Raw genomic sequence first — 13,474 nt, 5'->3', positions numbered from 1 at the left:
TATATTGTTTTGTAATTCCTGGTGGGCAGAATACTGATAGTACATTATATTGTTTTGTGACCCCTGGTGAACAGAACACTGATAGTACATTATATTGTTTTGTGACCCCTGGTGAACAGAACACTGATAGTACATTATATTGTTTTGTGACCCCAGGTGAGCAGAACACTGATAGTACATTATATTGTTTTGTAATTCCTGGTGGGCAGAATACTGATAGTACATTATATTGTTTTGTGAGCCCTGGTGAGCAGAACACTGATAGTACATTATATTGTTTTGTGCTTAATTACAAACAAATCCATCAAAACTTTTTGACGTGTTCATTAGGAACCTCATAAGAGGGATAAAATCGTTATAATTCTTGAAGATCCCTAACGTACTAGATAACAAAATCTAGTGTTATAAAACATAATAGGCCTAACGTAATGTCTTATGACATATAAAATTAATTATAACAATGCGTCGCCAGCTTTCACACCATAAAAATTGTTGGTGTAAACATTTAGCTGTGTTCACTGGACAGTTTGTTACGGCGTAAATACAATTTTTTTTCTAGGCCTATATCACAATGACAACCTATAGGTACATAGCAGATGACAGTATCATTTTATATGATTTAATGTCTATTCTAAAAGCAAACTTAAATATCGTGTTTTTATGTTCTTACACGAATAAAATTATTAGTCTTAAAATTTGCAATTTATCAATCTTGTTAGGGTATTGAAACACGATTATAATGTTAGGCCCGGTATGGCCAGGTGGTTAAGGCACTCGATTCGTAATCTGAGGGTCGAGGGTTCGAATCTCCGTCACACCAAAGATGCTTGCCCTTTCAGCCGTGGGGGCGTTATAATGTAACGATCAATCCCACTATTCGTTGGTAAAACAGTAGCTTTAGAGTTGGCGGTGGGTGGTGATGACTAGCTGCCTTCCCTATAGTCTTACACTGCAAAATTAGGGACGGCTATCGCAGATAGCCTGCGTGTACCTTTGCCCGAAATTCAGAACAAACAAATTATAATGTTTACACTTATAATCTATCACACGGTTCATGGGTTGGCATAATCAAGTGGAGAAAGAATGCTGCTTTGCAAGCGTTGCACCCTACACTGGTTAGAAAGTTGAGGGTTCGAGACGTCCAAGTGCCTGTTACAACTTTGTACCACAACAAAGAGTCGGGAAATTTCATAATAGGCTGGGCGGTACAAACATAACACATACACAGTAAATTTGTTGTTTAACAGTGAACTTACAGTATTATAAATTTACAACTTGAGTTTAAAAATAAACAGTACATTGAACACCTTATTTAATACCAAAGTAGATTAAGGTTTGAAGGTGGATGCTGCTGGCTAGTTGCCTTTTCTCCAGTTGTCACATCAGAATTAGGGACTGTGGTAGGTAGTACGTACAGTGTAGTAGGTATAACTCTGGAAGATATAAACAAATTACAATACCTTCTCAACTCAAAGAGTGATCAAATTTGGTTGTAACGGGAATCGAACCCGAGATCTTCATATCAGAAGACATATCCTCTGATCGCCAAACCATAAAGGTCTGAAAAGTGAACAACCTCGAATTAAGAAGAAAACTCTCGTAAATGTTGAAATTGGGTTTCGATACTTGCGGTGGATACGATAATATTTCAGTTACATGAACTGATAAAATAATAGAGAAGAGTAAACATTAGAGAACTGATAAAATAATAGAGAATAGTAAAAATTAGAGAACTGATAAAATGATAGAGAATAGTAAAAGTTAGAGAACTGATAAAATAATAGAGAATAGTAAAAGTTAGAGAACTGATAAAATAATAGGAATAGTAAAAAATTAGAAAACTGATAAAATAATACAGAATAGTAAAAATTAGAAACACTAATTTCATTTTACTGATAATTTTCGCGGAACGTATCAATATAATCAATAATCGATAAATTATCAAGCTGTAGAGTACACCTGTAGATTGTTTGTTGATCCCCCTAATGTTGATAGATAGAACTGTATAGATTGTTTGTTGACCCCCCTAATGTTGATAGATAGAACTGTATAGATTGTTTGTTGACCCCCCTAATGTTGATAGATAGAACTGCATAGATTGTTTGTTGACCACCCTAATGTTGATAGATAGAACTGTATAGATTATTTGTTGACCTCCCTAATGTTGATAGATAGAACTGTATACATTGTTTGTTGACCCCCTAATGTTGATAGATAGAACTGTATAGATTGTTTGTTGACCCCCCTAATGTTGATAGATAGAACTGTATAGATTGTTTGTTGACCCCCCCTAATGTTGATAGATAGAACTGTATACATTGTTTGTTGACCCCCTAATGTTGATAGATAGAACTGTATAGATTGTTTGTTGACCTCCCTAATGTTGATAGATAGAACTGTATAGATTGTTTCTTGACCCCCCTAATGTTGATAGATAGAACTGTATAGATTGTTTGTTGACCCCCTAATGTTGATAGATAGAACTGTATAGATTGTTTGTTGACCTCCCTAATGTTGATAGATAGAACTGTATAGATTGTTTGTTGACCCTCCTAATGTTGATAGATAGAACTGTATAGATTGTTTGTTGACCCCCTAATGTTGATAGATAGAACTGTATAGATTGTTTGTTCACCCCCCTAATGCTGATAGATAGAACTGCATAGATTGTTTGTTGACCCCCCTAATGTTGATAGATAGAACTGCATAGATTGTTTGTTGAGCCCCCTAATGTTGATAGATAGAACTGCATAGATTGTTTGTTTATCCCACTAATTGTGACAGATAGAACTGCATAGATTGTTTGTTGACCCCCCTAATATTGACAGATAGAACTGTATAGATTGTTTACATATGTTCCTAGTGTTGGCCGGTAGAACTGTATAGATGGTTTACATATGTTCCCAGTGTTTGCCGGTAGAACTGTATAGATTGGTTACATATGTTCCTAGTGTTGGCCGGTAGAACTGTATAGTCTATTCACAGATGTTCCTAATGTTGGCCGGTAGAACTGTACAGATTGTTCACAGATGTTCCTAATGTTGGCCGGTAGAACTGTACAGATTGTTCACAGATGTTCCTAATGTTGGCCGGTAGAACTGTATAGTCTATTCACAGATGTTCCTAATGTTGGCCGGTAGAACTGTACAGATTTTTCACAGATGTTCCTAATGTTGGCCGGTAGAACTGTATAGATTGGTTACATATGTTCCCAGTGTTGGCCGGTAGAACTGTATAGTCTATTCACAGATGTTCCTAATGTTGGCCGGTAGAACTGTACAGATTGTTCACAGATGTTCCTAATGTTGGCCGGTAGAACTGTATAGTCTATTCACAGATGTTCCTAATGTTGGCCGGTAGAACTGTATAGTCTATTCACAGATGTTCCTAATGTTGGCCGGTAGAACTGTACAGATTGTTCACAGATGTTCCTAATGTTGGCCGGTAGAACTGTACAGATTGTTCACAGATGTTCCTAATGTTGGCCGGTAGAACTGTATAGTCTATTCACAGATGTTCCTAATGTTGGCCGGTAGAACTGTACAGATTTTTCACAGATGTTCCTAATGTTGGCCGGTAGAACTGTATAGATTGGTTACATATGTTCCCAGTGTTGGCCGGTAGAACTGTATAGTCTATTCACAGATGTTCCTAATGTTGGCCGGTAGAACTGTACAGATTGTTCACAGATGTTCCTAATGTTGGCCGGTAGAACTGTATAGTCTATTCACAGATGTTCCTAATGTTGGCCGGTAGAACTGTATAGTCTATTCACAGATGTTCCTAATGTTGGTCGTTAGAACTATATAGTCTATTCACAGATGTTCCTAATGTTGGCCGATAGAACTGTATAGTCCATTCACAGATGTTCCTAATGTTGGTCGTTAGAACTGTATGGTCTATTCACAGATGTTCCTAATGTTGGCCGATAGAACTGTATAGTCTATTCACAGATGTTCCTAATGTTGGCCGATAGAACTGTATAGATTGTTTACATATGTTCCTAGTGTTGGCCGATAGAACTGTATGGTCTATTCACAGATGTTCCTAATGTTGGTCGGTAGAACTGTATAGATTGTTTACATATGTTCCTAGTGTTGGCCGATAGAACTGTATAGTCTATTCACAGATGTTCCTAATGTTGGCCGATAGAACTGTATAGATTGTTTACATATGTTCCTAGTGTTGGCCGATAGAACTGTATGGTCTATTCACAGATGTTCCTAATGTTGGTCGGTAGAACTGTATAGATTGTTTACATATGTTCCTAGTGTTGGCCGATAGAACTGTATGGTCTATTCACAGATGTTCCTAATGTTGGCCGGTAGAACTGTATAGATTGTTTACATATGTTCCTAGTGTTGGCCGGTAGAACTGTATGGTCTATTCACAGATGTTCCTAATGTTCATCCTTAGGAAACGGGTAGCATTAGACCAGGAGTTATCGGGGGCAGCAAGCCACGTGTCGCCTCACCAGATGTGGAAAAGAAAATCGAAGAGTACAAGAAAGAGAATCCTGGTATCTTTAGCTGGGAGATTAGGGACAGACTTGTGAAGGAAGGGGTAAGGTATCACTGTAATCTATAGACTGTTTTATTAACAGATAACTTGTGAAGGAAGGGGTAAGGTATCACTGTAATCTATAGACTGTTTTATTAACAGATAGCTTGTGAAGGAACGGGTAAGGTATCACTGTAATCTATAGACTGTTTTATTAACAGATAGCTTGTGAAGGAAGGGGTAAGGTATCACTGTAATCTATAGACTGTTTTATTAACAGATAGCTTGTGAAGGAAGGGGTAAGGTATCACTGTGATCTATAGACTGTTTTATTAACAGATAGCTTGTGAAGGAAGGGGTAAGGTATCACTGTAATCTATAGACTTTTATTAACAGATAACTTGTGAAGGAAGGGGTAAGGTATCACTGTAATCTATGGACTGTTTTATTAACAGATAACTTGTGAAGGAAGGGGTAAGGTATCACTGTAATCTATAGACTGTTTTATTAAGAGATAACTTGTGAAGGAAGGGGTAAGGTATCACTGTAATCTATAGACTGTTTTATTAACAGATAACTTGTGAAGAAAGGGGTAAGGTATCACTGTAATCTATAGACTGTTTTATTAACAGATAACTTGTGAAGAAAGGGGTAAGGTATCACTGTAATCTATAGACTGTTTTATTAACAGATAACTTGTGAAGGAAGGGGTAAGGTATCACTGTAATCTATAGACTGTTTTATTAACAGATAGCTTGTGAAGGAACGGGTAAGGTATCACTGTAATCTATAGACTGTTTTATTAACAGATAGCTTGTGAAGGAAGGGGTAAGGTATCACTGTAATCTATAGACTGTTTTATTAACAGATAGCTTGTGAAGGAAGGGGTAAGGTATCACTGTGATCTATAGACTGTTTTATTAACAGATAGCTTGTGAAGGAAGGGTAAGGTATCACTGTAATCTATAGACTTTATTAACAGATAACTTGTGAAGGAAGGGTAAGGTATCACTGTAATCTATGGACTGTTTTATTAACAGATAACTTGTGAAGGAAGGGGTAAGGTATCACTGTAATCTATAGACTGTTTTATTAAGAGATAACTTGTGAAGGAAGGGGTAAGGTATCACTGTAATCTATAGACTGTTTTATTAACAGATAACTTGTGAAGGAAGGGGTAAGGTATCACTGTAATCTATAGACTGTTTTATTAACAGATAACTTGTGAAGGAAGGGGTAAGGTATCACTGTAATCTATAGACTGTTTTATTAACAGATAAGTTGTGAAGGAAGGGGTAAGGTATCACTGTGATCTATAGACTGTTTTATTAACAGATAACTTGTGAAGAAAGGGGTAAGGTATCACTGTAATCTATAGACTGTTTTATTAACAGATAACTTGTGAAGGAAGGGGTAAGGTATCACTGTGATCTATAGACTGTTTTATTAACAGATAGCTTGTGAAGGAAGGGGTAAGGTATCACTGTAAGCTATAGACTGTTTTATTAACAGATGACTTCTGAAGGAAGGGGTAAGGTATCACTATAATCTATAGACTGTGTTTTATTAACAGATAACCCGAGATGACATTACGGTATATAATATCTTTCTCTCAAACTATATACCTTGCCCATCTGTGATTAGTATTCAAACCATCACAAACACGATTACAGTGCACTCGGTCAATAAGACTTAGTTAATTGTGGTATTTAATAAATGTATTTGAATAGCCTTTATGGACCAATAGAATGGAAGGAACATCAATCGGCCCTTGGTAAGTTATCGTCTTATATTCAAGCTTTCTAGTCCCACGAAGACCTGTTGGAGCTCCAAAGAGCAGAGTGTATGAGATTCAGTGATAGTATTGAGAGCTACGAAGTGGTACTTGTCGAATTAACACGAGGTGACATTTCATGTTCAGTTGAGCCTCCTTTCATCAATGAACCATGCAAAAATCTTGGTAAGTAGTGTTACTGAAACAGAAGTGCATTAGATACAATAATACTAACATGTTAATTACCTAACATCCAGTTGGAAGTCACGTTTACAAAATTTAATGTATACTCCTTCCACTTTCTCCCCTACCCTTCCCTCTGTATTATTCAGTATTGTGACCGTGGCACGGCTCCTTCTGTTAGTTCTATTAGTCGGTTATTGAGGGGTAACGGAAGTGGTGCCACCTGTGGAGGAAGTGGAAGACACTTTGGAGACCCAGAGGCTACTATTCCTGTTATTGGATCTGGAGCTGAGAAACGTGGAGACGGAGAAATGAATAAGAATAGCAACAAGCACTCAATAGATGGCATTCTTGGCGAGAAGAAGGATTGTAAGTTTGGTTTTGGTTTTGTTGTATTATCTGATATATTAATGTTTTTGTTTAATCTGTTAGTTTTGTACGATGGAAGCGAAACTGTCATCTTGGAGCACATTGATTTAGCAAATATTTTAATAAATAAAAATAGATGAAACGAAAACAGATAAACTGAAATAATATTTTAAATATTCTTAGCTGTTGTTTTCAAGTAATATATTTATCATAGCTGTTTGCTGTTTAATTAGTTGGACTGAAAATAGTCGGTAAAATCTGAACAAGATTTAAAACAACTATATGTATAGTATAATATTATATTCGTAAGTAATGTATACAACTACACGTGTAAGTCACGAAACTATTGTATTTATAATATAATATTAGAACAGTAAATGAGATGAAGTATATAACTACACGTGTAAGTCACGAAACTATTGTATTTATAATATAATATTATAACAGTAAATGAGATGAAGTATATAACTACACGTGTAAGTCACGAAACTATTGTATTTATAATATAATATTAGAACAGTAAATGAGATGAAGTATATAACTACACGTGTAAGTCACGAAACTATTGTATTTATAATATAATATTAGAACAGTTAATGAGATGAAATATACAACTACACGTGTAAGTCACGAAACTATTGTATTTATAATATAATATTAGAACAGTTAATGAGATGAAGTATACAACTACACGTGTAAGTCACGAAACTATTGTATTTATAATATAATATTAGAACAGTAAATGAGATGAAGTATGTAACTACACGTGTAAGTCACGAAACTATTGTATTTATAATATAATATTAGAACAGTAAATGAGATGAAGTATACAACTACACGTGTAAATCACGAAACTATTGTATGTATAATATTATATTAGAACAGTAAATGAGATGAAGTATGTAACTACACGTGTAAGTCACGAAACTATTGTATTTGTAATATAATATTAGAACAGTAAATGAGATGAAGTATGTAACTACACGTGTAAGTCACGAAACTATTGTATTTATAATATAATATTAGAACAGTAAATGAGATGAAGTATGTAACTACACGTGTAAATCACGAAACTATTGTATTTATAATATAATATTAGAACAGTAAATGAGATGAAGTATGTAACTACACGTGTAAGTCACGAAACTATTGTATTTATAATATAATATTAGAACAGTAAATGAGATGAAGTATGTAACTACACGTGTAAGTCACGAAACTATTGTATTTGTAATATAATATTAGAACAGTAAATGAGATGAAGTATGTAACTACACGTGTAAGTCACGAAACTATTGTATTTATAATATAATATTAGAACAGTAAATGAGATGAAGTATACAACTACACGTGTAAATCACGAAACTATTGTATTTATAATATAATATTAGAACAGTAAATGAGATGAAGTATGTAACTACACGTGTAAGTCACGAAACTATTGTATTTGTAATATAATATTAGAACAGTAAATGAGATGAAGTATGTAACTACACGTGTAAGTCACGAAACTATTGTATTTGTAATATAATATTAGAACAGTAAATGAGATGAAGTATGTAACTACACGTGTAAGTCACGAAACTATTGTATTTATAATATAATATTAGAACAGTAAATGAGATGAAGTATGTAACTACACGTGTAAATCACGAAACTATTGTATTTATAATATAATATTAGAACAGTTAATGAGATGAAGTATGTAACTACACGTGTAAGTCACGAAACTATTGTATTTATAATATAATATTATAACAGTTAATGAGATGAAGTATGTAACTACACGTGTAAGTCACGAAACTATTGTATTTATAATATAATATTAGAACAGTAAATGAGATGAAGTATGTAACTACACGTGTAAATCACGAAACTATTGTATTTATAATATAATATTAGAACAGTTAATGAGATGAAGTATGTAACTACACGTGTAAGTCACGAAACTATTGTATTTATAATATAATATTAGAACAGTAAATGAGATGAAGTATGTAACTACACGTGTAAATCACGAAACTATTGTATTTGTAATATAATATTAGAACAGTAAATGAGATGAAGTATGTAACTACACGTGTAAATCACGAAACTATTGTATTTATAATATAATATTAGAACAGTAAATGAGATGAAGTATATAACTACACGTGTAAGTCACGAAACTATTGTATTTATAATATAATATTAGAACAGTAAATGAGATGAAGTATGTAACTACACGTGTAAATCACGAAACTATTGTATGTATAATATTATATTATAAAGCAAATCCTGCTATAAAAAGTAGTGAAACAAGAAATAAAATCATAATTTCAAATTTATAAAATGTGATCCTTTCTATGGCCTACAGATAAGTGTATAAAGCTGCTAAATTATGGATTAAATTTTATAAATCTGTAATTGTGGTTTTGATTCTTATTTGATTATTTTTTATAGAATCATCCCTACTTTATTTTAAAGTTCATAACTTTTAATACCTTTGTTTGTTTACTTTTTATGTTATACCTGTATAAAGTATATACTTTACCTTTAGAAATCGTCGTGTGTCTATCAATTGATTTGCTACGTCATTCATTGGTTGCAAAGATACTGAAGTACGTGCATGATATGTTTAACATTTATATTATACCTGTATATTGTATGGATGTTTATCGGAATGTCAAAAGTGGATACCCATAGATCAATAAAGAAAGCTATAGAAATCTTGTTACGATAGTCAGACCCGCCTAGGCGCTAGCCCCACTGACGTGATCAGATAGGCAGGCAGTAGACGAAAAAGTTGCTGTTTTAGACATTTTTAAGTTGTCTTACCAAAAACGTTAGCGACCCTTTTAGTTTATTATTGATATATATACGCATAATGTATCGTACTCAATACTTTTAATGGTCGGGTTTTCGCTTAAAATTCGACAGGGTGGTTTTTCGGCGCGTGAAATATTTGGAATCCTGGTCAATCCCCATTATTAAACACTACCTTACTTAATAATACATTGTTCGTTTGACAAGAAAAGTTATTCCAATTTATACGATGAAGTATAATATGCATTTTTAGTTCATACGCTTTATTCAAATGTGTGGTGTGTAATCTTATTAATGTTACATAACAACGATGATAGCTACTAATGGAAGTGAGTGGGTATAAGTTGTCCATAATAAAATACTTTCTGTAAATTGATTAACAATAGAAAACATTGGCATGGTTAATTATCACTGTTTTAGGCACGTGGTTTAAATTGCAATCCATTTTCTTTCGAACTTAAAAGCATAGCCGCATGGTGGCTTCACACGATGTGTTGTAACAAAAGTATAACCATGGTAACCAACATAACGCTAGCTTCTGAAGTCGTGAAGTTGACTAATTATAAATATTTTTCTTCAAATGATTGGTAGGAATTCAGCCACTTACACCTCTGTCTGTTTTTCTACTTTCTCGTTTTACGTATACTGTTATGTCTTAGCGTCACAAGGCGTCGCCAGAAGTGAAATGGCACGTGCGTAAAGGATATCTATTAATTTAAAGTTTCAACTGTCGTGGTGGGGATAGAACAGATAGCCCATTGTGTAGTTTGACGCTTAATAATACGCAAAGAAATTACAAAATTTTTTGAAAAATTCCTTCACTGGTTCTAGTATTTAAGTATGGAGATTAGCGTTCCTGTACTGTGCATCTAAAAGTTCACGGTTCGCGTCCTGTTACCACGAGTTGCTCAGTGGGGCCATCGATGCGCTCTAAGATTGACAATGAAACGTCCACCATTCGGTCAGACAAGGATTCACTAAGAGATAGCGGCAGATGTTGGCTGTCTTCCTTCTGGTATGTCGGTTCAGAATAAGGAACGGTTATGTGCAACTTGCCTTCTGTAGCTTTGAATAAAAAAACGGTTATGTGCAACTTGCCTTCTGTAGCTTTGCGCGAAATTTTTAAAAGAAACAAAGAAATAATTTGAAAGATCCACCCCGTAATGTTGATTGCATAATCATTGATTAGAGCTTAATACATTAAAAATGTTTGTTAAGTTGGAACTGAACCCATAATCTTGTCATCCAAGTCAGGTCAGCTAATGATGACCTTCTGCCAGTCCCCCAATATTGGTTTGTTTTGAACTTCGCACGTAGCTACACGAGCCGTCCCTAATTTATTAGCGTAAGACTAGAGGGAAGGCAACTAGTCAACACCACCTACCGCCAAGTCTTGGGGTACATTTTCACAAACGAATAGTGAGATTGATTGTAACAATGCAATGTCCCTAGGGCTAAAAGGGCGAGCATGTTTAGTGTGACGGGAATTGGAACATGCGACCTCCATGGTGCGTGCCGAACGCCTTAACCACTAGCCCATGCGTCCCTCAGTAAGGGCCCGGCATGAACAGGTTGTTAAGGCACTCGACTCGTAATCCGAGGGTCACGGGTTCGAATTCCCGTCACATCAAACATGCTCGCCCCTTCAGCCGTGGGGGCGTTATAATGTGAGGTCAAACATACTATTTGTTAGTAAAAGAGTAGCCCAAGAGTTGGCGGTGGGTGATGATGACTAGCTGTCTTCCCTCTAGTCTTACTCTGCTAAATTAGGAACGGTTAGCGCAGATAGCACTTGAGTAGCTTTGCGCGAAATTCAAACAAAACCAAACCAATCCTTTAGTAAGTGTGGAATATACATGTTCTTCTAGTTGTCACAGTCACTTAGATCAGACATGAATGTCTGGGAAAGTTTACTGATTTACAACTCAAAAATTCAGGTTTCGATACCCGTAGTTGGTATTTTTGTGTTTAACAACAACCAGAAATACTGTTAACTATAAAAGTGGCAAATCGTAAGTCAGTCCTAGGAATAACCTGAAATTCAAAGTATTTTGTTGACAAACAGCAATGGTTGTTACAGTTGGACATGAAGAAACTGTCACAAACGTCAGCGCTTCTCGAAGTGTGGATTCTGATTAAATGAACAGATGCATTTCCGATAGACATTTTTATTCTTTCTCTTTTGTTTGAAGCAAGGCACAAATTTACACAATGGGCTGTATGTGCGATACCCACCAAGGGTATCGAAACCCGGCTTCTAGCGATGTATCGACTCTTCTCCAGAACTGAAACTGAAACAGACAGCGTTCAAAGCGAATCTGAAGAAGAGGTAAAAACGTAGAGAAAACACAGCTGAAAAGACAGAGAGAAAAGGGAAGGTTACGTAGTGTCTAAAAATCACCAGAAAGTTAATGCAAGCATACAATTCTTTAACTTCATGGATCACCAACCAAACAAGCTGAACATTTTAACCTCATGGACCAGCAACCAAACAAGCTCAACATTTTAACCTCATGGACCAGCAACCAAACAAGCTGAACATTTTAACCTCATGGACCAGCGACCAAACAAGCTGAACATTTTAACCTCATGGACCAGCGACCAAACAAGCTGAACATTTTAACCTCATGGACCAGCGACCAAACAAGCTGAACATTTTAACCTCATGGACCAGCGACCAAACAAGCTGAACATTTTAACCTCATGGACCAGCGACCAAACAAGCTGAACATTTTAACCTCATGGATCAGCAACCAAACAAGCTGAACATTTTAATTACTATAGCCAATGTTTCCAATAAGAATAACCTAAAACGAAAGAATTTTCCACTGTAGCCGCTAGCCTCAAAGTCTTGATTTAAAGACTTCCACAGTGGTTTTTGTTATTGTTGTTGTATCTGTCTCTACTGACAAAAGTCTATCACCTATTGTTATTATCTTTGCCTTCCTCTAAAGACTAAAGTACCATTCAGAATGGAAATGATGACCCCTGCGCTCAATATTTACAGTGCTGTTAATGTAACAGACGCTCTGTAATGTTTTGATAAACTATCAATACGTCTGTAGCTGGAGACCAGTTGTTGTTTTGTTTTTTTACAAGTGATGTTATAATAATTAAAATCCAGGGTAAGTTTCATGATGAATGTTATTAAAATTGCGTTCGTATCACGGCAGTTAGGCTTAAATATCCTTTCGTCGAGTCATCTTGGTGCTGTTGCCATCTTTTTCACTCTTTCTGTTTCTTCTTCCAGCACCTGGGGTCTGAAAATATTAACATTTTATTCTGATTAGAATAGATATCAGAAGCAGGCTTGACCGTCAGTACTGTTGCAGAAGTATACATACAGACCCATTGACTGGACTGTCAAAATTACATGGTGCAAGTGGGAGTGTCATTGACGGTATTCCTTCTGCATAGCCACACACGTTGAAACGGTGAATTTTTTGTTCTTTAATACTTCCACAATTGAACTACAGAGGGCACTAGTATACGCAGCTTTTGCCTTATTTTGTGACTTCTCATGTGTTGCTGTTAACACACACATATTATCTGTTCTTACTTTGGTCAGTATGAAACGACCCTAACGTTACCTATAAGTATGTCGGCATGTAAGGTCGCCATTTTACTGACCAAGTCTATGTTATAAGGGTTAACTAACATGGCCGTTCACGTGACTTGTTTGAAGCTGAGAAAATTGTAAATCCATATAAAAGTTTTATTTCAATCACATCTAATCCTTAGTTAACACCTTGAAGTTCTGGTCTGCTGTCCCTGTGTATAAAGCAGTTTGTGCTTTTCATCTTTGACCTCTTATATAAATATTTTGTTATACTGACCTTTTGA

General features: G+C 35.4%; 1 protein-coding gene across 1 annotated transcript in view; it reads left to right on the top strand.

The window, feature by feature from the left end:
* The window catches only part of LOC143251794 (protein gooseberry-neuro-like), a 49,326-nt gene that overhangs the window by 28,042 nt on the left and 7,810 nt on the right, over nucleotides 1-13,474 (top strand). The window contains exons 3-4 of the mRNA XM_076503039.1: nucleotides 4,417-4,563; nucleotides 6,607-6,826. Coding sequence (XP_076359154.1) covers nucleotides 4,417-4,563; nucleotides 6,607-6,826 — 367 coding nt within the window. The remainder of the gene's footprint in view (nucleotides 1-4,416; nucleotides 4,564-6,606; nucleotides 6,827-13,474) is intronic.

This window comes from Tachypleus tridentatus, chromosome 6, assembly GCF_004210375.1.
Source record: "Tachypleus tridentatus isolate NWPU-2018 chromosome 6, ASM421037v1, whole genome shotgun sequence".
NCBI classification, from domain to species: Eukaryota; Metazoa; Arthropoda; class Merostomata; order Xiphosura; family Limulidae; genus Tachypleus; species Tachypleus tridentatus.
This window is presented reverse-complemented; position numbering and strand designations above follow the sequence as displayed.